Source organism: Taudactylus pleione, unplaced genomic scaffold (assembly GCF_031769625.1).
Source record: "Taudactylus pleione unplaced genomic scaffold, aTauple2 ptg000087l, whole genome shotgun sequence".
NCBI lineage: Eukaryota > Metazoa > Chordata > Amphibia > Anura > Myobatrachidae > Taudactylus > Taudactylus pleione.
In genome coordinates this window covers 2,704,340-2,729,814 of record NW_028284489.1, presented here as the reverse complement: position 1 = coordinate 2,729,814, position 25,475 = coordinate 2,704,340, and the positions used below count along the sequence as shown (strand labels likewise).

The following is a 25,475-nucleotide window of genomic DNA, read 5'->3' as shown; positions in this document are numbered from 1 at the left end:
CATTTAGAAGATCGATGTGAGTATGCAGTTGGTGATCTTGCATTGTGGGGCCATTCTTTCTGCGCCACCACACTTTGTCTGTCTTTCTTTCTTATTCTATTAGTTAGTTCAGTTATACATTAAATAGTTTAATTAGTTTAAAATTAAATAAAGCTGACCTTCCTTTCCCCTTATATAAGTCTCTGTGTCATTATTTCATTATGACTATGGTTGATGATTTACCCTGCACTGTTAGAAGAGAACACTCATGAGGCGATGAGGAGTTTATTGCATTCATTGTATTATTTTTATTCATATATATTCGTTTAATATTTATTTTTATCATATCTTTCCTCTAAAAATCATATTTACCTATTAAAAGATGCTTATATAACTATAAGCCCAGAAAACACCAGGTTAATACATATAAGTTATAATCCTAGATAACTGCTTATCTTGTTAGCCTTCATCCCCCAGTATCTGCTGTGAGCTCCTTTACACAGCTTCAGCCACTCTCATCCGTTGTAATGCATGGCTTTGCAGCCACGTGAGCTGCTAACAATACCTGGGAGAGGTGTGGCCAGAGCGCGGCGTTCTGCACACTCAGGGTACCTGTGTAATCATAGCCCCCGGCATTCCCCGGCGGCTCAACAAGGAAACAGGGTGCTGTGGAAGCCCCGGCACTTGCGGATCCAGGGGGGGGGGCGATTATGGCGATTGCCCCCCCCTATAAGTCACCTCCTAGCAGCACAGACTCCGCTGCCGCTGGACAGCGCTCCGTGTTACCATAGAATCCAGCAGCTGGTCATGTCACGCTGCTGCAGGCACTAGGGGGAGGTCCAGGTACTAGAGTGTGAATATGTATAGTAGCAGGTGTCCCCTGTCTGTGTGCAAGAGTTAAGAAGCGGTGGCTATTTTCCCGAGGACCATCTCCCATCAGGGTAGCATGTTCGGCTCCCGAGTCCTGCATGCTGAATACACCAACCCCCCCCTTCCTTCCTCTCTGTTAGGTGGAGTCCAGGAGCTGTGGGGATAGAGCTTCTAGTGAGACTGAAAGAGGGAACTGATTGGGGAGAGTGCTGCGGTGGAGACAGGCAGAGTGCAGGCTGTGGAGGTAGTTAAGTACATCACAGGAGAGCACCCGGCTCAGGGATAACGTGGTACCATAACAGGGTAATAACAGCACATATGTTCCTTATATTTCAGTGTTGGTATATATGTGGCTGTGGGCTGTGTGTGCATATGTGGCTGTGTGTATATATATATATATCTATATATATATATATATATATATATATATATATAGTTATCTGTGTATATATGTGGTTGTGTGTGCATATGTGGCTGTGTGTATATACAGTCAGGTCCATAAATATTGGGACATTGACAGAATTTTCATATTTTGTCCTCTATTCACCACCACAATGGCTTTGAAATGAAAAAACAAGATGTGCTTTTACTGCAGACTTTCAGATTTAATTTGAGGATAATTACATACAAATCAGGTGAACGGTGTAGGAATTACAACGGTTTCTATATGTGCCTCCCACTTTTTAAGGGGCCAAAAGTAATGGGACAAACTAAACAATCCTAAATCTAACTTTCACTTTTTAATACTTTATTGCAAATCCTTTGCAGGCAATTACAGCCTGAAGTCTGGAACGCATAGACATCACCAGACGCTGGGTTTCATCCCTGGTGATGCTCTGCCAGGCCTCTACTGCAAATGTCTTCAGTTCCTGCTTGTTCTTGGGGCATTTTCCCTTCAGTTTTGTCTTCATCAATTGAAATGCATGCTCGATCGGATTCAGGTCAGGGGATTGACTTGGTCATTGCATAACATTCCACTTTTTAGCCTTAAAAAACTCTCTGGTTGCTTTTGCAGTATGCTTCGGGTCATTGTCTATCTGCACTGTGAAGCGCTGTCCAATGAGTTCTGAAGCATTTGACTGAATATGAGCATATAATATTGCCCGAAACACTTCAGAATTCATTCTGCTGCTTTTGTCAGCAGTCACATCATCAATAAATACAAGGGAACCAGTTCCATTGGCAGCCATACATGCCCACGCCATGACACTACCACCACCATGCTTCACTGATGAGGTGGTATGTTTTGGATCATAAGCAGTTCCTTTCCTTCTCTTCTCTTCCCGTCACTCTGGTACAAGTTGATCTTTGTCTCATCTGTTAATAGGATGTTGTTCCAGAACTGTAATGGCTTTTTTAGATGTTGTTTGTCAAACTCTAATCTGGTCTTCCTGTTTTTGTGGCTCACCAATGGTTTGCATCTTGTGGTGAACCCTCTATATTCACTCTTGTGAAGTCTTCTCTTGATTGTTGACTTTGACACATATACATCTACCTCCTGGAGAGTGTTCTTGATTTGGCCAACTGTTGTGAAGGTGTTTTTCTTCACCAGGGAAATAATTCTGTTGTCATCCACCACAGTTGTTTTCCGTGGTCTTCCGGGTCTTTTGGTGTTGCTGAGCTCTCCGGTGCATTCTTTCTTTTAAAGAATGTTCCAAACAGTTGATTTGGCCACACCTAATGTTTTTGCAATCTCTCTGATGGGTTTGTTTTCATTTTTCAGCCTAATGATGGCTTGCTTCACTGATAGTGACAGCTCTTTGGATCTCATATTGAGAGTTGACAACAACTGATTCCAAATGTAAATGTCACACCTAGAATCAACTCCAGACCTTTTACCTGCTTAATTGATAATGAAATAACGAGGGAATAGCCCACACCTGTCCATGAAATAGCTTTTGAGTTGATAGTCCCATTACTTTTGGCCCCTTAAAAAGTGGGAGGCACATATTGGGCCAAATGTAATAGGTAGTCAGTTTTAGTAACAGTACAAACTCGCACTTTCAAAAAGTGCGAGTTTGTACTGAAACTCGCAAATTCAATAGCCTGCGAACTTTTCAGCTCAAGGCTACTGCATTTGCGAGTGCAGGCGAGTTTAGGACTATGTAAACTGACACCTTTTAATGCGAGTAGCATTAAAAGGTGCGAGTTTTAGAGAAGCCATCACAGATCAGTGAGATCCGTGATGGCTTCTGTGTGTGTTAAAAAAAAAAAAACGTGCTCCCCCTCCCCAAAAGCATAACCAGCCCCGGGCTTTATTAAGCCTGTTCTGGTTCTAAAAATACAGGGGCCAAAATGCGTAGGGGGCCCCTGTATATTAAGAACCAGCACAGGGCTTTGTTGAGCTGGTACTGGTTCTGGAAAATCAGGGGACAAAACGAGTAGGGGTCACCTGAAAATTCCAGAACCAGCACCGAACTCTGTCTAGCGGGGGGATAATGCCACAGCCAGGGAAAACCTTTCAGCGGTTTCCCCGGCCAAAGCAATACCCCTGACCGCTAGTCAGTCCAGGCCGGGGATCCCTGGGGAGTTGGGTACCCCCCCAATAAAGGGGTACCCCTCTCCAGGGCACCCCAGGCCTAGACTGATAGCCCGGGGCTATCCCCGGCACCCTAGGGCGGTGGGTGCCGGGTTGATAGTGTAAAGTGTAGAGTGTAAAATTTAATTTTCCATATTGTCATTATTTCTAGAACCACAAGTACCAGCAAGCCTCCCCTGCATGCTGGTATTTGGAGAACCACAAATACCAGCATGCGGGGCATTACGGGCCCGCTGGCACTTGTAGTTCCACAACTAAAGAAATACGTAAATAAACAAACTGACACTGTGAAAGTATAATTTTAATAAAACATACATGCACACTCACACATACTCACCTAGTATCCGAAGTAATCCATAGGGGTGTACCTGAAAAAAAAAATCCATACTCACCTCTACTATGCGTCGATCACGTCCTCTTCTGCAAGTAGGCAATCCAGGGGTTAAAATAAAAAAAACGGAAAAAAAAACGAACCATACGGACCAAGCAAAGGTATGTGTGTACACATACCTTTGCTCCGCGTAAATGACCGGGGCACATGTGTGCCCCGTCAGTGAAGGGGCCGCCAGCCGATCAGGGAGCATCTCCATCGGAGCAGCTCCCTGATTAGCTGAATGTGGGCAGCCTGTGTGTTCCATAGACGTCTATGGTGAGAAATCCCCATAGCCGTCTATTGTGGGAACCGCTACATCGTAGCCGCAAGATTAATTGATGTTAATCTTGTGGTTACATCAATGATACAATGTCGCGACATTGTATCATTGATGCAACCACAAGATGGGTGTGGTGTAACCACATATGGGTGTGTGTGCATATGTGGCTGTGTATATATGTGGTTATCTGTGTGCATATGTGGCTGTGGGCTGTGTGTATATATGATGTCATCTGTGTGCATATGTGGCTGTGTGTATATATGTGGCTATGTGTGTGTTATGCTTTGCCAAAGTCTTATATGTCCTGTTTGTAATATATAAAGGTTTGTTGGAAATGGTGAAGACTGTGATTCTGCCTCATTATAGCTTTCACATGGTTTCAAACTAGGGCCCAGATATATTGCGTACTGTACTAGTATCACACCCACCTCATTGGCTGGCAAGGTGAGGGGGGAGGAGTCGGGGCTGGAAAGGGGAGGAGTCTGTGCTAAACCATAAACCACCCCCTCTAAAAGAAAAGTCTAGATCTGCCACTGAGCCCCGTGGAGGTGTGAGACATGCTGGCTCTACAGTGCATGTGAGAAATAACAAGCCCGGCCAATCTGCTCAAAAGCAGTGTGTCGGGAAGCAGTACATAATGGCAAATAAGATTTTTACACATTCTGTAATAAGCTAACCTTCTCTTTGCCAGTGGCCAACTCAGATGTGTGTCTAGCATGGAGAGAGACCCAGGGACTGCGTAGTTTGGAGACACACTCATGGGCTGTCTTTAGAGTGGGATACAGGGTCCACACAGACCTCTAATATATATAGCTCCCACTCTGCTAGTGCTTGTCGCATGTTGCCAGGAACTAAGCACCCAAACCAAACATCAAAATAAAGAAACTAGAACCTAGCCAGTGCCTTATTCCAAAGCACTAAAAACAAGACTGAGCGAATGGTGGAAGGGGAGGGGTTATATAGGGGGTGGGAGACAGTTTTCAATTAGCTAGTGTCTGACTCCACACCTCACTATGCATAACCCAGATGTAAGGCATCCCCCAGATGGATGAAAAAGGAAGTTGTTTAAGACCTGTGCCTATGAAATAATTGCTCCAATAGCTGTTTCAAAAGCATCATCCTACAAAATGAATGACTGTCGGGGATCTGGATAAACCAAAAGTGGAAAATAATATTTCAATTGACTAAATGCTGAGCCTTCCAGGTTAGTTCAGTAATTGTTTGCAACACCTAGAAAAAGCCTCTGATTATGCATCTATAATGGTTAGTGAACACCAAGAAGTGTTGGATTGATTTGATCTTCAGGTATTTCAATAACCTGTATTTTTAGCGGCAATTTCAATTCTCTGGGTAGCCATTTTCACTGTATACAAGTCTCAAAAATACATTTATCTAATTTAGTGTATAGTCTATCAGCCCTTAGAAATTCTAGTCCTTTTGTGACTGTGATGCTCAACAAGGTTCCGTGATTAAATAAGGATGTAACCTAGGTATATATCTGGCCCAAAACATCTTGGAAGACATTATTAGCAAAGTCTTGTAAAGTAGTTGGAGCATTAAGTAAACCAAACTCCATGGCTAAATATTCAGGATGTCTATATCTGCTATTAAAATCCATTTCCGATTCATCAGAGTATATTCTGTTCACATTCTAAGCACCTGCCAAATTCAATTTAGTGACAATTTTAGCTCTCCAGAGTCTTACAAAGAGTTCAGGATACACATTTCTCACAATTATTGCATTTAGAGCCCTGTAATCTATTCATGGCCGTAATCCTTCGTCTCTAAAAAGGAAGATTGGTGCTCAAACTAGTGAAATGAAGGGTCATAAAAGACAGACTAGATAGTCTTTAATGTATTCTTAATGTGCCTGGGGTAAAAAATCAGATGGAATCTGGGCACCTGGGAGCAAGTCTATTGGCCAATCATAAGAACAATGTGGTGGAAGAGTTTGGGCTTGGCTCCGGTTAGGTATAGAATAACTCAAGTGAGAGGCATTTAGGAGACTTGATACATTAACCAAAACAATTAACAGTAGGTAAATTCAATGTAATTTTTTTCCCAATCAATAAACGGAAGTGTTTACTGAGCCAAGGCATTCCAAGGACTATCAGGAACTTGGGAGAATGCACCACAGTACTACCATCAATTGTCTCCAATGGTATACTTATATATTTTTGTAACAACCCTTTATCAAAGTAATTCTTATAGACCCGGGCTGCTGTATCAATGTTTTATGTTTCACTTAAATAGTGACTTGTAATTAAATAAAACAGACTGGTAAACATTTGATTGAATTATGTTGACTAAAAGAGCTAATAACTTACTGATCCTATTCCACCTCTTTAAGGAGCTGTGGTCATGACGTTTCCTGAAGGAAATGCCATGACCCCAACTTATTAAAGAGGGAGACAGGCCCCTAGACAGCGGAGATTTCCTCTAACCATCGGATTAGCATACATATCTGAATCAGGCTCTGAGTTTCTCGATTAGAAAAGGAAGCCAGTACCACTGCAATCTGCATAGGGTCCGAAAACAACGCCTTAGGAGCAGGCATAATAGTGTAAATGTAAACATGTCTAAAATGTAGGGTGGTGTTAGAAGCTGAGCTTTACACTCTTCCTTTCACTGTTCAGATGTCAGTGATGATATAGCGATTCATTAATTTGTGAACCCATACCATATTTAGTTTCTTCATTAAGGTCCTGGTGGTACTGATGACTTTTAGCAGTCACATTCCATTTAATGTCTTCCATCCATTGTTTAAATTCAATAGTATATTCCAAAATGGAAAGAAAACCTTGTTGCAGATTAGATGGTTTAACTTTCGCTGCAGTTGCACAATGGGGGACGCCAAAACCTTTTCCAAATGTATATAGAAACAGCAGGGGGGGGATTCAGAATAGGATTCTATTCAGGTAAGGTGTTGCCTAAGCCATAGCATTGTCTATAGCAGTGCGATAATAAGTTCCACTATCAAAGAGTCTGTAGAATATGTTCAAGAAAGCGACTGGAATCACTAACTAGTTGACACTGATTCATAAATTGCTGATTGAGTCCCATCTCCAACATCATTTTTAATGGTGTTTAATCAGGGGTTCACGATCACTGCTAATAGCAGGCAGAAGAAATCCCATTGGGGCTGAACCATATGAGGGCTTGTAATTTGTGCATAGTGGCCAACTGACCTTAGAGTAGTGAACTAGAGCCACCGCAGCAGTAGAAGCTGAAGCAGAGGTTATTTTGTCATGTTAATAAGAAAGATTTCTACCTTAATATGTTCATGGAGAGCCCCAATAGTTAGAGTGCTATAGTCACAGGCAAGGCTACAGGTGAGTTTATGCAAGTAAGAAGTTTAGCCAAAGCAGGTATTCCTGACAGAGGTACAGTTATGGTAATTGGTAATACATATAAGTAGCATGTACAAAAGGAATCATATAGAAGCACAATCCAAGGTTCTCAAAACAGTCCAAGTGCTGGTACACTTGAACGCAATGCAGAAGCATATGTGAATAGCAAAAATAGAATATTTAGGACGGGAGCAGGTAACAAGTAGTCAAATACAATGGAGCTAGACTGAACTATTAACCAGATTGCTAGGTTTCAATATCCTTTATACCCAACGGATGCAAAAATGTGAAATTATATGTGACTGCCAGCTTCAATGCACATCACGGGTAAGACAGTCCATCTCCTTCTTAATTAACCTTAAATAACATCAACCTTCAAGTACACATAATTACATTGCTACATCTTCTGGTGTCTTTCTATCATAATTCAAGCATACAATTATTGCTCCTATTCTTGGAGTTAAAAAATATTTAAAAAAAACCTCTCAAATTATCATCAACTCGCATAAACCTCAAAAATTCTTGGGAGGCTAGCCTAAAGTAGCATTGTACACTTCCTTTCCTCACAAAAATATTGGAGCCTCTTCCGACAAGCTTTCACAGCAAGCTTCCCTCAAAAAGGTAACTACATAGCTAGGTCCTACGCCAGTTATAAAAAACTAATACTCTCCAAGGGCTACATTACCCAACGTTATCCTTACATTCAGAAATAGAACAGCCGCCCTAAAGCACCTTGACACTTTCAAATCACTCATCCCAAAATGCCGCACATGTCCTTCAGACTCTTCAACTTGCTCCAAAAAAAAAAAAAACCCACATGCCCATCAGACCTACATTTGCCAAAAATGCCTCCACATTCCATCAGATCCCCATTTGCCATAAAATGTCCCTATTTCCATGAGGCCACACATTAAACGCAGACCTCCCGCTTTCCATAAAATGTCCTATATGTTCCAAGAGTTCACATGTACCTTAAAACACCACATGCAATTCCGCATTCCTCATTGCCTATCGTGTGTGTGGAGCGATCACTACTCAGACCTCCCCACACTCACATCCACAACATGCCACCAAGAACTCATCAAATGTACCTCATATGACATTCAGACCTCCCAACGTGCTCCCCACTCACTGGGAATACTAGTGATAACCTCAGTACTAATCCAGAAACCTAAATCATTCACTTAAATTATTTTTCTTGACATCAGCCTTACTTTCACATGCACTAAAAACCTCCCCTGATGTATGCTGCATGACCTCCATGCATTGTATAGAGGAAATCATGTGATGCTGCTCCTATTCTGTTTGGGGCACATAGCTGGAGGGACACAGGTGAAAACCTGCTGAGCAGCTGGCAGCCCATAGGTTGCCTGTTGCCTACTACTGTCCAGTTTTCTAGAAAAAAAATACTCCTAAATAAGCGCTTTTGGATTTCAGTATCATCTCTATGCAAATGATGCCCAAATGTATCTTTCCTCTCCGGATCTCTTGACCTCTGTGTTGGCCCATACCAATGAATGTCTTTCTGTCATTTTCTTTTCAATCTTTCAAGTTAATAATATTCCCACTGGTCAACAGAAGCTACCTGACACCTCTATTCCTGTTTAACACAGAACAATAAACTGTACCCCTCAGGCTAGCTGCCTATCTGTCATCCTTGACTCAAAATTATCCTTTATCCCCCACATCCAATGTTTAGCCATATCCTGCAACATACATCCAAAACATTTTCAGACTAAACATCTTCTTTCTCCTCTCTAAGACAGCACTTTCTATTTCCATATAATTAGAATAAGATATCCATTTTTGTCCATTTGTTTCTGGCCACACAAAAAAATCAGCAAATTTAGTAGAATGTGAGGCCTATAAACCAGATAAAACCAACCAAACTTCACTATAAGTTTTATATTATCATTATCACAAGCTCATATTCAAGATGACAGCATGAATAAAACCTAGAGGCAACAGTGATACATTTTATTACTTGTCAAAGTCTTAAAGTCTCTGAGTCCCAATGTTGTGACCTTTGATGCTGGGTGAAGGGTTTACCCTGTACAAAATGCAATAGGAAATTATTTCACTTCCACAGATACAGCTAGAGAGACGTGTGTGTGATTGTGTGTATGCTATGTCCCAGCAGTGTACCTATAAATTATTTGACATACATGTCTGTCTCATAATTGATGGGTCCCCTGTGTTCAGAAGGGACATCATTTACAAAGATTCCCCATTGTAGTCAGAATATAGACAGGTCCCAGCTTCTATCTGAGGCAGTATGAATGGCTGTGGTCTCCCAAGAGTGAAATGAAACACAAGAGCAGAATACACTTACACTTTGAATAGAGTCTGAAGACATTCTGTTGTGAATTGTAATTTGTTAAATTAAAGTTACTAAAAGCTGTTCCTCATTATAGAGCTCGTCAGATGGTCCTCAATTCCCGTCCAGGAGCCACTAATAATTCAGTTTAAAAAGACACCCCTTGGACATTTGTTTGCTTGACAGCGAAAACAGTAACTCACTTGTCCTCAATTAAAGGTCTTCTTATAATGTTAGAAGATAAAGTCGGCATCAGACAGTAACTACTATTGTTTCAAATTGCTGTTGTTCCATACAGTTGAGCACCTTGCTGCATCTCATTTTTTATAATTGAAGAGAGACATGATCACACTAGAGATCCCATAAAAGTGACATCAGGATAACACAATGCTGTACTAATGTGGACAAGAAGCAAAAAAAGTCATGTAGTGTTTTTGTGTTATCATTTGCTCTGCAATATGTGAAGGAACTTCCCCCCCCCCCCCTGTGCATTAACAGCACTTAGCTCCTAAGGATATATTATACCAATGACACTGGCATCTCACCCGGGGTGCGTCATTGTTATGGGGCCTGCAGGCTTAGGGGCTCACATTAGCATCGGTGCCCAACGCTGCTGGGAGAAAAGCTACCAGTGTTTCACTGATGTATGTCTCGCTAGTGAGGAGACAGACAAAGGAGCTGCCAGCTGAAGTGGCACCAGTCCACCAGGTAAATTAAATATGGGGAACTGACATGGTCCACACAAGCTTGGAGATAACATAGGGGGGTACTACTATGGGGTTTATTATGAACTGGGTCCCTGGCACTACTGTGAGGAATTCTATACATAGGGAAATTATGGAGCATAGAATAAACTAGGGCACTACTTTGGGGCATTAACTGATCGAGGGCACTACTATGGGGTATAAAATTAACTGTGATAATGTTAATATGAGAAAATGCGAAGATGAGGAAGAGACGTGTAGATGTGTATACATTAAAATGTTAGTAAGCACGTCCCCTGGGCATCATTACATATGCTCACTCCGGTCAAGAGCTGTAGAGAGAGGAGTCTCTCTAAAAGCATTGGGAACCCTTTGAAAATGTTGCTATGAAGCCCATGTTACAGTTACACCCGTGATATTACCCACCTCTGTCTTCTGTCTTTCACCTATACAAGTGGTACATAGCACAGGTGGACTTAAACATTCCCTGAGCTTTTGTTCTTAATCTACAGCAAGTGCACCAGAATTCTGGGAAAAGCAAAGTTAAGGGTTTCACTAGCAAGAGAATCTTGTTATGTTAATGTGTGTATTGTTTAGGGATAAACCTCTCCATGTGACACTGTGGAATTCCAATAATTACTGCATGATTGCCATGCAGCAACATCACTAATGGCTAGGGAAGAAGTCTCACCGAGTGGGGCACATTTATGAATTGTCAGGGTTTCCGACCCGATAATTGTAGTTTCTTATCGCCGGTATTCATGGCAATAAGAAATTATATACAGCCCAAATGTATTAACATTCACATGCAGGAACAGGGATTCCAAAAGGAGCCCATCTCTGCAATGTGTTCAGAGTGAAGTGACAGCACATGTGCAGTGGCCACTGCTAGGGAGGGTTCTGGAGGCACAGGCCTATGCTTTAATGGGACCCATTTGTAGACGGACTTGCCACCAGAATTAAAACAACCCATATGCACAGTGTGCTATATAAATACATACTTTTAATTATAATAGGGACACAAGTCCCATTGGTTTATTTAATGCCAGCCTTGGGCTGTCACTTCTAAAATGACTGCAAATGAAGCACAACTAAACTTGGCGTGGAAAAAAGCCACGGCCGCTGCACATAGCAGTTTATGCAGATTCAGCGACTCTGTTGCATATCACATTAATCTGCAGTGTCTCCTGGTGCGTCCTAGTACATCGATTTGTGACTAAGATTCATTTCTGGGTGAAAAAGACGCCCTACACTAGCAGATTTGGTACCGGGTACGCTAAGAGGGGCTGTTGGCGCAACTACAGCAAGAATGCAGAAAGAAGGTATGAGGACATCTGTATGGATGAGAATATTTTTTTCACCCATTTGAAAGACAATGGATTAATCAAAATGAAGAAAATAAAAGTTTAATGGACATATTATTCAACTAAACTGTATTTTAAACTTATACATGTGTCTTAGAGAATCGGGTTGTTTATATTGTGTTCTCTGGGATAGCAAGATTGCCACTACTGAGGTCCCACTTGTGTTAAATTCCCTAACCTATTGAGTTTAGTTTCCATTACTGCAGGTGTACCCCACAGGTAGCAAAGGTTGAGTTTCCCATCAGAGCCGTAACTAGGTGCGGCTGTTGCCACCGCACAAAGCCCAGGTTGCCTTGGCTGTGGAACTGACTGCCACCACAATCTCCATTTGCTGGGTGCCCGCTGCACTGTTACTAGCGTTGCGTTCAGCTCCTTCCTCTCCTGATCTCTCTCCCCTCACACAGCTCCAAAGCCCTCCCCATTTGTGGCACCTCCGACCCACCCCCTACAGGTTAACCTTCCCTGCTCTCTCCCTTCTCACACAGCTCTAAACTCTCGACCCACACCTGTTCCCCTCTCCTGCTCTCTCTTCCCTCACACAGCTTCAAATTCCTCTCCCACCCCATTGGCGGCACCCCTGACACCGCCTCCCCCACACAGGTTCTCCTCCATCTCCCCTGACCGTTCCAAACTATCCCCCCATCCACGCCCCCCCCTCCCCATCACAGGTTCCCCTTTCCTGCTCTCTCCCCCTGCACAATTTCAAACTCCACCTCTCATCCGCAGAACCCCATCCCATAGTGCCAAGAGCACAAAGGAACTGTTGAGCGGTGGGTGTAGCAAAGTAGCATCTGGTTTTGCAGGCAGGGTAGACAGATGACTAGGACCACCAGTCAGTGAGTAACAGTGAGAGATTGGAGGCCAGGTGAGTGCCGTCACTGTGACTCACCCTATGGAAGGGGGCATTACTGTGTGGCATAATGTGTAAGGGGCACTACTGTGTCGCATAATGTGTAAAGGGGAAAACTGTGTGGCATAATGTGTATAAGGGGCTCTTCTGTGTGGCATAACATGAAAAAGGGACAGTACTATATGGTATAAGGTGAATAAGGTCACACTACTTTATGGTGTAATTTAAATAGAGGGTACTATCGTGGGACTACACCCTATCCCCACATGACTATGCTCCTTTTTTGGGTGCGCGCTGTCCCTATTTAAAATATGGGGGGGGGGAGGTGGGGCACCAATGCTCTTTCTGGCCCAGGGCACCAAAATGTCTAGTTACGGCTCTGTCTCCCATATCCAAAATGCTTGGGACCAGAAGTATTTTGGATATCTGATTTTTCCATATTTTGGAATATTTGTATACCACAATACGAAATCCTGGGGATGGGACCAAAGTCTAAACACAGAATGCATTTATGTTTCATATACACTGTAATATATATATATATATATATATATATATATAGCCTGAAATTAATTTTTTACAATATATTTTAGAGTTTTGTGTATCAAATAAAGTTTGTGTACACTGAATCAGTCCAGCACCAAATCAAATTATTTATGGTCAATTTAATGTCAATATGTAGGCAAACAGAAGTGCCAAACTGTCCACCACCACATAACTGAGCCTAAGAATAACAGGTAGGTACAATTTACTTCACTTTATTACGTTACTAAATTTTTTCTGAATTTCTCAATAACAAAATTTTGTCTTAGGGGTGCCGTGAAAACAATGGTGATATTGTAGGGTGCCATGATTCCAAAAAGTTTGGGAACCATTGGTCTAGACTGGTTAGCACCTGGCTGGTTGGAGATTTTAGTGATGGGGGATCATTGACCATTTTTTTTAGTGAGGGCAGAACATTGACACTTTTTTTTGTATATTAATATTTTATTTGTTTACATAATGCATTTTATAAGTGATTTAAAAAAAATGTAAAAAGAACAAAAACAAATTGATTCATTTGGTATGCTTAAATCATTGCCTCCTCTGTGAAGTCAAATTGGTACAAGATTGCCACATAGTTAGCTTACACAGAATATAATGGTAAAGCACCCAAGTTCCTGCAATAGGTTATCACTTGTCACTTCTACTTTGTAAGTGGTGATGGACAGAACAATTTTCCAGGGAGCATAAATTATTCTGCACTCTTTTTGGTGAATTAGGACAGATATCTGAGCCCCATGAAACCGACTCAGTCTTCCATGATAACTCATGTGCATGTGTCTATAGACTATAGTGTCCACTCTAACTTAAAGTAGACAAATGATGGCACACTGTATGAGGAAATAGCTACTGTACAGCACCTACACATGTATTTTTCCCCCCAGGGTTTCTAAATGATCCATTTTGTTTTTAGTTACACTTAACGATTAGCAATAATGTGACATTTCAAAGTCTATTCTGATTCAGCAAACCAGGCATAGAAATGTGTGGGTTAGTCAATGTTAGTGTATTGAATACAGTGATACTTTATGCTCAATTGCATTAAGCATAACACCCACTAACAGCCTGAATGTTAAACGTACTGTAGGAGGTTTTTTTGGCTTGTGAAATGTATGATAGTACAGTAAAGTCCAGAAGATATCCATTTCTGGCAACTGGAATCAAGTCATAAGTGGAAATTACTGGGCCCCTTGGTGAAAACGGTCGATAAGCCAATCCAAACATCCAGGGAGACCTAATCCACTCTACAACAATTGATTCCCAAGCAGCAGCTTGTTTCCCCTCAGTGCATACCAAAGAGTTATTGTCTGTTGGTTTCCATTATCCATATTAGAGTCTATTATAACATAAAATGGTTTGGGTTCCCTTACCAAAGCACTTGTGACATCATGCTAACAGACACTATACATTACATTGCTAAATGTATACAGTACATTGCTAAATATATAGTTTGTTCACATAAGAATATATAAGAAATACATTAAAAATATTTATTACTGCAATAATAAATTTACTAGGCTAAACAAGTACAGACAAAGAAAGACATACCTGCATGGATAAGCACACTGCTATATACTGTAAATTATACCTCGCAATCATCTTGGATTTGTTACTATCTGGAGAAGAATTGGAGTGGGTCTAATAAAATATTAGGTGAGAGACCAGCAAAAAGTGGGTATGCTAGAGAAGCTTGGGGATGAGTTTAGGTGTTTTGTGGGTAGGACTTGTTTGTCCCCATTTTTGTCTTTTACATTTCAGATGGTGTGTGTAATCATAAATACAGAAATACACTTTGCACAGATTTGCATACATGCACATACAGTACACATAAGCAATTGACAAGACAAACTTGTACAAAAATACATTACGCTAAACTTCTTGCCAACTTACATTATATGGAGCATATAAAACGACAAAATATACAGTACAACTATTTAGAGATTGTATTACGTATAGCGAACAATAAATCTGACTAACCGGAGATGAAAAAATATTTTTGGTATATACTTTGGGCCCAAAATCTTTATTAGACTAGTATATATTTTATTATGCTTAATATAAAACATAAAACAGAAGTGTGACTTTTATAGTAATTTTTTGAAACATCCTATTCCGGCTCTTCTAGTGATGGCAATTTCCAAACATCACACAGCAAGGTAAACTATATAAAGGGTAAGATAATTTAAGAATAGCCAATTGTGGCAAAATAGATGACTTTTTGGCCACCTACAATGAGCGTAACGCCATGTTATTCATTTCGCTGAGCTGTATGCTCTTTATCATATACAATATAAGTTGCCTGAAACAGTGTACATTTTCACCTCGAGAGACCCGTTATGTATGAGCTGTAGGAAGGAATGTGGTGGAGTGTTTGACTGAGGCATCCAGGCACAGCAGGAGGATAACAAATATTCAGAAACTCCGTAGAGTGTTTAGCAGTTAGCTTCTCAGCCAAGAACAGTGAATGCTAGGACACGGAGACCTAAACTGAACAGAAAATCATTACAATGTATGACTTCAGGGGTCTTGCTCTTTTCTGCATGCACTGTAGTCACACAAGGTCTAACTTTCCATGATCCTAGAATTAGAGGTTGAACAACTTTATATACCTCATGAGGGTAGGCAAGTAGGATTAATAGTACTCTACTGAAACAAACCAAGGAAAAAGGAAATTGCCAAGCTGCTTCTTACATAATTTGTCATGAGGTTGCTGCTTTTACTATTAAAATTAAGATTTTTCCTACAGTTTTAACATACAAAATCATAATATTTGCAATAGTAAAGTGTTTTTTATAAAAATAACAAGAATAAATATTTAATAATAAAAAAAAAAAAACTTACCACCACCAAGAGTGTAAAAACCCAGGAGGTTCTCCTAACGTAATATTTTTCTCCCATCGTATCTGTAAAGAAAAAAAATGTAAACAAACAGCAAGAAAAGCCATTGGGGGAAAAAAAAAAACAGACTCTCTAGTAATTGCTCTCTTTAGTCTCGCCCCAGTCCGATTAAATTAAATATTGTTTGGTTAATGTGGGTCCCAGTAGTGAATAACAACCCATTTTGCAACATTGCAGAGATAAGTATATACAGTATAGATCACTTATGGTTTGCTTGATAGCATTCTTTCATTTGTGACATTTAATATTAGAAGGAAATACTTTAGGTGAATACACTGAATGATTAACATATGTTCCAGGCACTTGTTCTTATCAAGAAGTTGTGTGTTGCATCCTGATGAGGGAGCTGGCAATGGTATGTACATGCCACTGGCTGTAATTAGCACATTATGGTAAACAGGACAAAGGGTTTTCAGCTCTTTAACTGTAAAAAGTTGAATTTGTCTTAAATGAATAGCATTGTAAAGACATGTCGTCATCATAAACATTTAAAACACAAAATGTCCTTTACTTTACACAGAGAATAGGAATATCTATTTTACATGGGCCAATTATTACAGTACCTGATAGTAATCTACTATTCTTTCCCGATTCTAATGAGCACTGGAATATACTACTGCTGCTATATAAATAAATGGTAATTTGCAGATAAATAAATAATACAGTTATCTCCTGCATCTAGCCAGGGTTCCATCACCAGTCAGGGGGAGCTGCAAGAATTTTGGGATAAAGCCCTTGCAAGAGGTTGATGGCTAATGGATTGTCAATAGCTCATAACTACTTTAGCACAGAAAATATATAGAATATAATGACCTTTTTTTGTTACAATACTTCAGTGCCTGCAAAATGTAATAAATTGTCAGTAGTTTCAAAGTGTTTAGTTTGAGAACCACTGCTTGGAAACTTGTGTGTGTCCTACTCTCTGCAGAGTGCTTCATAAATTACTACATTCCAAACATTAAATATTTATATCCCTCCTTTGCATTCATATCATTTCTAATCCAGAAAAGGCGCCAGAATCTGCAAGGAAGTCATACAAGTTTGCTTCTTTCGTCAGTGATTTTTCTTGTTATATTACAAGGATAATGAAGTAGTTATGTTAGCTAAAAGCCGGTAATAAGGAAAGTAATGCAATCGTCCTATAGCGGCTGATCTGCACAGGTACCTGCTGTGAGTACAAGTGTTATGAGCAGGTAATGTTAGCTTGCAATGGCAGCACTCTGCAGGTTTTCACACCTATTACTTCCCTCATATAAAGTGGGAATTAGACCCTTCTGCCACACACCGCACTTAAATATTACAGGTAGAGTAGAGTGCTTGGCATCACAACAGAGAAAGTGTGTCATAGCGTTAAAATAACATCTTCTATTTATATGCCAGCTTTAACTGCAAAATCCACTTTAACTGCACCCAGGAGAAGTCGCCGCTGTAGTGGAACCCTCCAGTTCGTCAACACACCTTAAAAAAAGGAAAATGCCTGGGAAGAGCTAAAAAAAAAATGTGCTGCATGGGAATTCCTATTTAGCCTAGGAGTACATGTTTAAAGTGCCAAAGAGCCATCCTAGGCTTGTATCACATGGGCATATTTATGTAGAGCTTGTAGCACAAACACTTTCCATGTGACAAGGAAATCATGTTTCCTGTTATCACTGGGCATCATAATGGGAGCTTACTAACACTATGTTTTTCTGTTTGGAAAAGCAAAGTGTTTTTATTAGCCTTAAGCTAGTGTCACATTAACATTTGAAGAAAATAAATAATAACCTGGCATTCCGATGCCCATGTTGGAACACATAGAACTCACAGTTTCCCTTTAACTCAAGAAAATCTTAGTCCATAATAGGGTCACGGTTTTTCGTAGATAGCGGGATTCTGGCAATCTCGTTTAATGATTTAAAGTGGCAATAACTCAAATGGCAAAACCAAGTTGGTTTTGCTGTTTTAAATTTTCGACACTTTAAATCTGCACAGAGCCCACTGGAGTCGCGCCACTTCTGAAAACTCTGATCCTATTACATAACAAAGTGTTATTAAGGACTTAGTATGACTGACGGGGAGATGTACCAAACCTTCTAAAGAGAACAGGGGAAGAATTGTTCATAGAAACCAATCAACTACTAGCTATCATTTTACAGAATGTACTTGATAATTGCTAGCTTGAAACTGATTGGTTAACTCTGGACAATGGGGGTCATTCAGACCCACTCGCGAGCGGCAGTCCGCTCGCAAGTGGGTCGATGGTCCCCACTGTGCATGCGCACGACGGAGGGAGCTCCGTCGTGCGCATGCGTGAGACCCGACGAGCGAAGGACTTTCCTTCGCTCGGAGTGTCTCATCAAAGGGGGCGTGCTGTCGATGGTGACTGACAGCACGCCCCCTTTGGTGGGCGTGCCTGCCAGACGGAGGCGTTCCCAAGGGAACGCCTACCGTCTGAAGCCGGCCCCACTGACATCACTAGTGATGTCAGTGGGAGTGATTTTGGCTCTGATAGAGCCAAAATCACGCCTGGCCTTGCGGTTGAGAAACCCAACCGCAGGCTTTTACTCGCAGTTCCGATGGTCGCGATGGTCAAGACCATCGCGACCATCATTTTGCACGCTCGTATATGCTGTGGGTGGTGACCCACAGCTATACGAGCGTCCAGGAGGACGCTCCATATTAATGGAGGTGGGCCCTGATTCAGAGCGAGCGCTCTGGTCAGAGAGTCCAGCTCTGAATCAGGGCCCATATCTCTACTTGTTCTCTTTAGAAGATTTGATATATCTTCCACAGCATTTCCTAATAATGTCTATTTATGTGCAACTACTGGCCTTTAATACACCATGTTCCTTAATGCTCATGTAATACTAGCAATAAGAAGACATCGTTAACGACACGCCGGAGCGCGCATCGTTGATCATTCACTGCATACACACTGAACGATATATTGTTGAACAATATCGTTATCAACCATATCATTCATAAAAATCGTCTAGTGTGTATGCGGCTTTACGCTCTTTGGATGTTCCCAATACTGTTTGCTTGCACAGAATATCAGGCCTTTGTTACAGTTTCACACCAAGCTCCTACCCGATTCTTTGCTACTATGTGCCAGCGCTGTGTATTATATCCCTAAAACTGCCTTTGACTACACTTTTGTCTGACCATGTACTAATGTTTGTCTGCTCTGTATACAGTACCCCTGGAACTCTATTAAGTCACACGTCTGCTTATTTTCTACCATTAGAGCTTATACTGTATGTGTAACAGACTTCGGGGTTTATGTACACTACTAAGCCTTGGATAGAAATAAATTAGCTCCTGTCACTTTAAAGGCTGTGTTTGAAAAGTGACAGTTAGGAGCTGATTGGTTGGTAGTTTATCTACATCCACTTTATCTCTTTCCAAAGCTTAGTACATAGACCCCCTAGTACTGTATTGCATCACACATATTGTCTTTTCCATATCACTCTCCATGCCAATTTATCTCTCTGTGCTACCACCACAGTATTAAAGTTTCCTTGTTTTACAGCATATCATTTGTCAAGGTTGCTTCCTTGCTACTGCCATATCAGCTCTAAGCCCCTGTCGTTACTTTCATAAATCATCTGTCACACTATTAGTGTGACAAACTCAAAGTAGTAGAGACAGTGAAAAAAGTTCCTATCCCCTGAACACACATTCTATGGGTCAAATGTAATATATAGCGGACTTTTGAAAGTGCCAAGATTTCCACAAGTTAGCAGTCAGGTTCAAAACAGAAGTGTTTAGTTGGCAAAAATAGGATATTTTTGCCTTAATAAACATTGCCGCTTTAAATCCGGCAGCAACCTCTGTGAAATATCTGCACTTCCAAAAGCCTGCTAGCTACGGTACTACATTTGGATTACATCTTATTACAGTATTACATCTGCATCTTTGAATGTCTGTGAACGGTATTTGTAGTGTTCGGGATCTGATTTTTATTGAGCTGTATTTTTCCTATATTGATAAGCTGAATATTTTGACATATGTCCATGAATAAAAGTAAAATAAACCTGGCCAAGCACGTTAAAATCCAATAATTTTTTTTAATTGCATGAAAATTAAAATGTGTGAGCAATAATACGTTAATATGATGTATATGTCTGAATAAATCCACAAAAGGATAGATAATACTATAAAACTGCCATATAATGTAGTTGACAAAATGCTTAGAAGTGTGAGTATTTAATCAGGTAAAATAAGAAAAGTAACAATGTAATCATGTGTGAAGCAACCATTATAAATATTGTTTTTCAAAAAAATTGTGATTGCAACATATGTTCTGCTATTCAAAATTGTATATAATTACAAAAATTTTTGCATCAAATATGTCTACAGCCAAGTGCAAAGGAAAAACACACCATTAAAGGGAAGATTTATCAAATCTTGGAGAGTGATTAAGTACCAACCAATCAGCTTCTAGCCGTCATTTGACAGACTGTGCTAGAAAAATGACAGTTACAGTAGAAGATGATTAGTTGGTACATTGTCTCTCTCTCTCCACTAGTTGATAAATCTCCCCTAAGAGATTGGGTATTTAACGTGTTTCAGCACCAGAACATAAGTAAACTTCCTGCTGAATTGTGTCATACAAGAGCGTTTCATACATCACAAAAACTGCTGGAAAACGGTGGTCTTCCATTATTTTATTTTTTTTTGCTGGCAGGGAAAATGTTACTTGCAATGTTCTACAACCTACATAGTATCTATGCAACATTTAAGTTTAAGCACCAGTGTGTGTTTTGCTGCTGGCCCTAAACGCTGCTTTCAATCTACTTTTTCTACATTCTCCAGGGAAAACCCATTAACTTCAAGAGGACACACTGTTAAAACAATGCTGGTGAAAAATTCACAGTAGAAAAAGCTCCAGTGACACAATCCTTTAGAGGGCAATTATGTACATCTATGCAATTAGTAATCCATTCCCCATGCTGTTCTGCCATCCACGCATTATCTGGGCTGTCAGCCTTCAATTCCTGTGAACAAGCCAGGAACCTTTACAAGGGTTCCAGGCCAACAGAAAATAAGAAGGGATTGCCATATATAGCAGAGAGAGCATCTTAGTTCCAGTATGACCCAGAGCCTTATCAAACAGGTCCCCTTCTATTAACAATCTTAAAATTAGTTTATATTCCACAGATAAGGCTTTGATGATAAAAATAAAGGGGACGAATCAATTGGCCACAACCATGCCAGCAACAGCACATCAACTTGCCACCATTACACCCCACAATCACATATTTTTGTAATCAGCCCTATGGGGATAACAGTAAGTGCGGCATATTCGTGCACTTACTGGCAAGACAAGCCAGTTTGCGGCTACTTTATTTGATCACTTAGGGGTTGATGCACAATTGGAAGTATATCATATGTTCTATTCTACCATACTGTGTGCATGGAAAGAAATGTGTAAATGTGCCTGTATGCAGAGTTGGATGCACCTGAGCCGTATGTGTACACTTGGTTTGTTACCAATAGCTGCATGATAAGATATATCTGGAAAATAAAGGTAATTTCGCTTATGTTTAACTCTGTATAGCCTGCAGTAGCAGTGACACAGCCTCAGTGAACTTTGCCTACATGTCGCCCACTTAACTCTTTGGTCATAAGTGTAGAGGTAATTGAAAGTTGTACAATTACTGGCATATGCCCATTTTTGGAGCATGTGCAGTACAAAGACATACAATCCACAATCAGGTGTATGTTAAACCATGTACCAGCACCATACGGTTTAACTTCATAGTAAAAGTTAAGAAAACAAAAGAAAATATAATGCCTGCCATTATAAAAGTTTTAAAAAAAAATGAACAAAAAAGAAAAAATTAACTATGTGAAATACACACACACTTACTTATTAATATTATTATTTTATACCCACCACATGGGTTTCCTCTTGGTGCTGTGGTTTCCTTCCACAGTAAGAAAAACATACTTGGTAGGCTGATGTCAGAGAGCATGCATTTTTATGGTAGGGTATTTAGACTAAGTAGCACAGAGGCAGAGATTGATATGAACGTTTAAACATTCCCGGTAAAGTGCTGCATGGTATGTGACACTAGATATATAAAATACTAATAAAAAAAGAATCAGAATTATAAAGGTGCTTAGTTCTGATTACTGTAAACTTTCAGTCTGAAAGTTTTTTCATCTGGGCAAGAACAAAATCGCTAACCTAGGTTTAAAATGGAAACCCACAAAACAGAAAAATAATACCGCAAAAAACCATGACATACATACGTCACTATTCTCATGAACCATTCTGCTGTCCTTTGGTGGAAAAAAAACATTAAAATTGTTTGTTTTTAGCCTTTACCTATGTGCTGGAGATTGCAGATGACCTACCCACTGAGAGAAAAGACAGTACATAGGGCCTGATTCAGAGCCGGACGCTATTTGCGGTCGTTCGTCCAGAAAATAGGGGTGGCTATTCAAATGAACCGTTCGCTCTTTGTGGTCTGTTCACACCTCTATGTCTGAACGAGCGAACAAAACTTGCGGTCGTTTTTTGAAAAAATACGCCCCCTGGCCACATGCATCCTATGTCATGTCCACTATTTATTAGATTAATCGAGTATATCGACCAGCGTATGAACTGCTCACTATTCTTGTGGTTGGTTTTTGCTACCACAATCTTGCGAGTAGTTCTGGCTATAAAATAACCCAGTGACGTGGTCAATGACGCTGCTGTATTAATTATGCACACCCTTAAAATGCCCGTTTTGACCATTAAGCACGCCTGCGTTCGGATCTCCACTCCCCGTTTTCAAGCACCTTCCCCTGTTACCACCCACATACGCCTCATTCTGTCACTCAAAATAGCAGGCATTCGCTATTTAGCGAACAAACGATTTTCGGCAGCACTGACTGGTTCGCGCATGCGTATTACGATCCGTACGCATGCGCAGTTGGGCAAACATCGCTCGGAGCGAACGAGCGGCCGCTTACGAGCAGCTCTGAATCAGGCCCATAGTGTACACTCTCACTCACATCCCTCCATTCACTTATCACTACAATAGATGTTGACAAGCAGCAAGAAATAATGTACTTTTGATGCAAGAATGTTGCTGCTGTCTACAAAACATTCTATAAAAGTAATACTATTATGCTCTTAATAACAAGTGCAATTCAGGTTATGTACAATTATTGGCCAGTCTAATGTAACAAACTGCTTTACAAATCCAGCATATTACAGCTTGATACAAAAGATGTTTATTTTTGTTCAGTACTAGTGAGTATTGAAAGTTCACTTCATCTACAATAAATCTGACCCCCTGACCTGACCCTACATGATCCTCTACCACATATTTCAAAATGTTCAGCTCTCGAGCTCCCTACTTATTGTCCTATTGCAGCAACCTAGACTGAATTAATAGATATTTATAGACATCCTATTAACTCCATTAATTGAAGCCTTGGCAACTGCTATACAAAAATAAGTGAGCTTTGGATCAGAACATTTTGAGTAGGGTGGAGATGCCTAAGGGCTTATGTAATTGCTTGCAACTTCCAGCCGCTGCGGGAACCAGCTTGGTTTTGCCTTTAAAATGATTGCCGCTTTAAAAATATGGGAAGACTGGCAGGAGCTCCTGCAGTGGCTGGAAGTCGGAAGATATCACATAAGTCCCCCAGGCTGAAGTTACCAGACAAACATAAACCCTTTGAAAGATTTTCTGCTACTTTCTGTTTGTATTGGAACACTAAACCTTCCTTATATCTTAAATAACACCATGGACCGATAAGTAACCGTTGCCAACACCTACAAGAGAGGAATGATTTGATTAAAAATAAATGAATCGATAAATGTAGAAATGCATTGTGCAGAATCATATAAAACAGAAACCTGTACTAATTACATGTCTGCATTCACCAAGTAGATGTAAGTAAAAGCAGCACCAGTCCTGCCCTAATATTAGCGGCTGTTATTCCCTGCCTCTAATACACCCACAACACTCCCAAAACACACCCGTAAGACGGATCATCTTTGTGCGTATGAACCGCCACCTCCCAGTTACCGCCCAGGAATGGCCAATACATTTCTGATTTTGTACGTCTTAATCGCAACGGCGCCTTTGTGAGTACACACCATAGGACACAAGTGCTGTACAAGTTTTTAGAGATTTTCATGCATGTGTAGTAGCAAAAAAAAATTGCTCATCTCTGTGAACATCAGAATTGCGTGGAACTCTGAAACAGGCCCACAGTGTACCTTGACAAACACCTGAATGATCTAGTAAAAACAGCTGTACCGACATACAAGGAAAGGCAAAACAATAAACTTCACCCATCTGTATAACAAAACACTTTTGGGGTTTAGCTCTTTTATTTTTATTTTTTGTTGTTGTAATGTTTGAAGTTCAAATATGAGATTACTGTGTGTGTGTCAGTTTAGTCAGAAGGATAAAAGAGCAACATAGTAAAAAGAAGTTACAATATTTTCATACTATTGTTATATATAATAAAGACCCCAGTTTAGGGGTCTGCCTGTTCGTTTGAGCTCAACTCTTGAATAATTGGATGGAATTTGATGGGGTTTTCACTATTCTATACAGCATTATTCAAGGAAGGTTTAGGTGTATGAACCATTCATCTGTGACAAAAGGGAGTCGAGCAGTGCCGATTTTAGTGAGGCAAAGAAAAAATATTGCACCACGCTGCTGTGTAGGAGCTGGCCAGGGTGCTGAAACAGCAAGAGACAGTGAAAGTCAGATATAGTAATGTGCCCTGTTGCTTAGCAGCAGCCTAGAGAGGGGAGTGAGTCAGGGAATGAACAAGGTCACATTTAAGGCAGACAGATAGTGAGAGAGTCTCCAACAAACCCATTAAGATGCCCTGGTGCAGACACAGTAACCAGGAATGAGCCAGGGGAGGCATAGATATCAGAATTTGATAAAAATAAACATACAACGATCGGAACAATATCAAATAATTTCCATTTCGATGGTGGCAAACACCGGATCGCCTCCATCAAATGGTACAAACACTACCATTGGAACAAAAACATTGATGGTTAGTAACCATCGGACTCCATCCCTACGCTGAACCTGCAGACAGACTCTGACTACCACACCACCACCATGAAGTGCTCCCTTTCCAGTGTGATGTTCCCGCTCAGACACATGCTCTCAGTGAACAGGAGGCACCTCCCATGGAAGTTAGCACAGTTCTCACACAAGGGCACCACGGCGAGGAAACTTAACAGGAAGCCCAGAACATTCAGGTTACATTGTGCAAAGAGGACATTGCTCATCGCCATGTTTGGCAGCTGGGGAGGGGTGCGCATGGAGGCTGCGAAAATATGCACAGGTGTCCCAGTCCCGGGGACATGCTGCTGATAATGCCTACAGTAGCTGCAATATAAATCTGTCATCCATTATCCTCCTGCTCTTCCCAGCACATCCCAGTGAC

At 40.7% G+C, this 25,475-nt stretch overlaps 1 protein-coding gene across 1 annotated transcript in view; it reads right to left on the bottom strand.

Annotated features, from left to right (window-relative positions):
* LOC148529030 (single-stranded DNA-binding protein 3-like) overlaps positions 1-25,475 on the bottom strand; it is a 551,001-nt gene that overhangs the window by 360,060 nt on the left and 165,466 nt on the right. Inside the window, exon 3 of the mRNA XM_088468944.1 lies at positions 16,011-16,072. Within this exon, the coding sequence (XP_088325070.1) occupies positions 16,011-16,072 (62 nt within the window). The remainder of the gene's footprint in view (positions 1-16,010; positions 16,073-25,475) is intronic.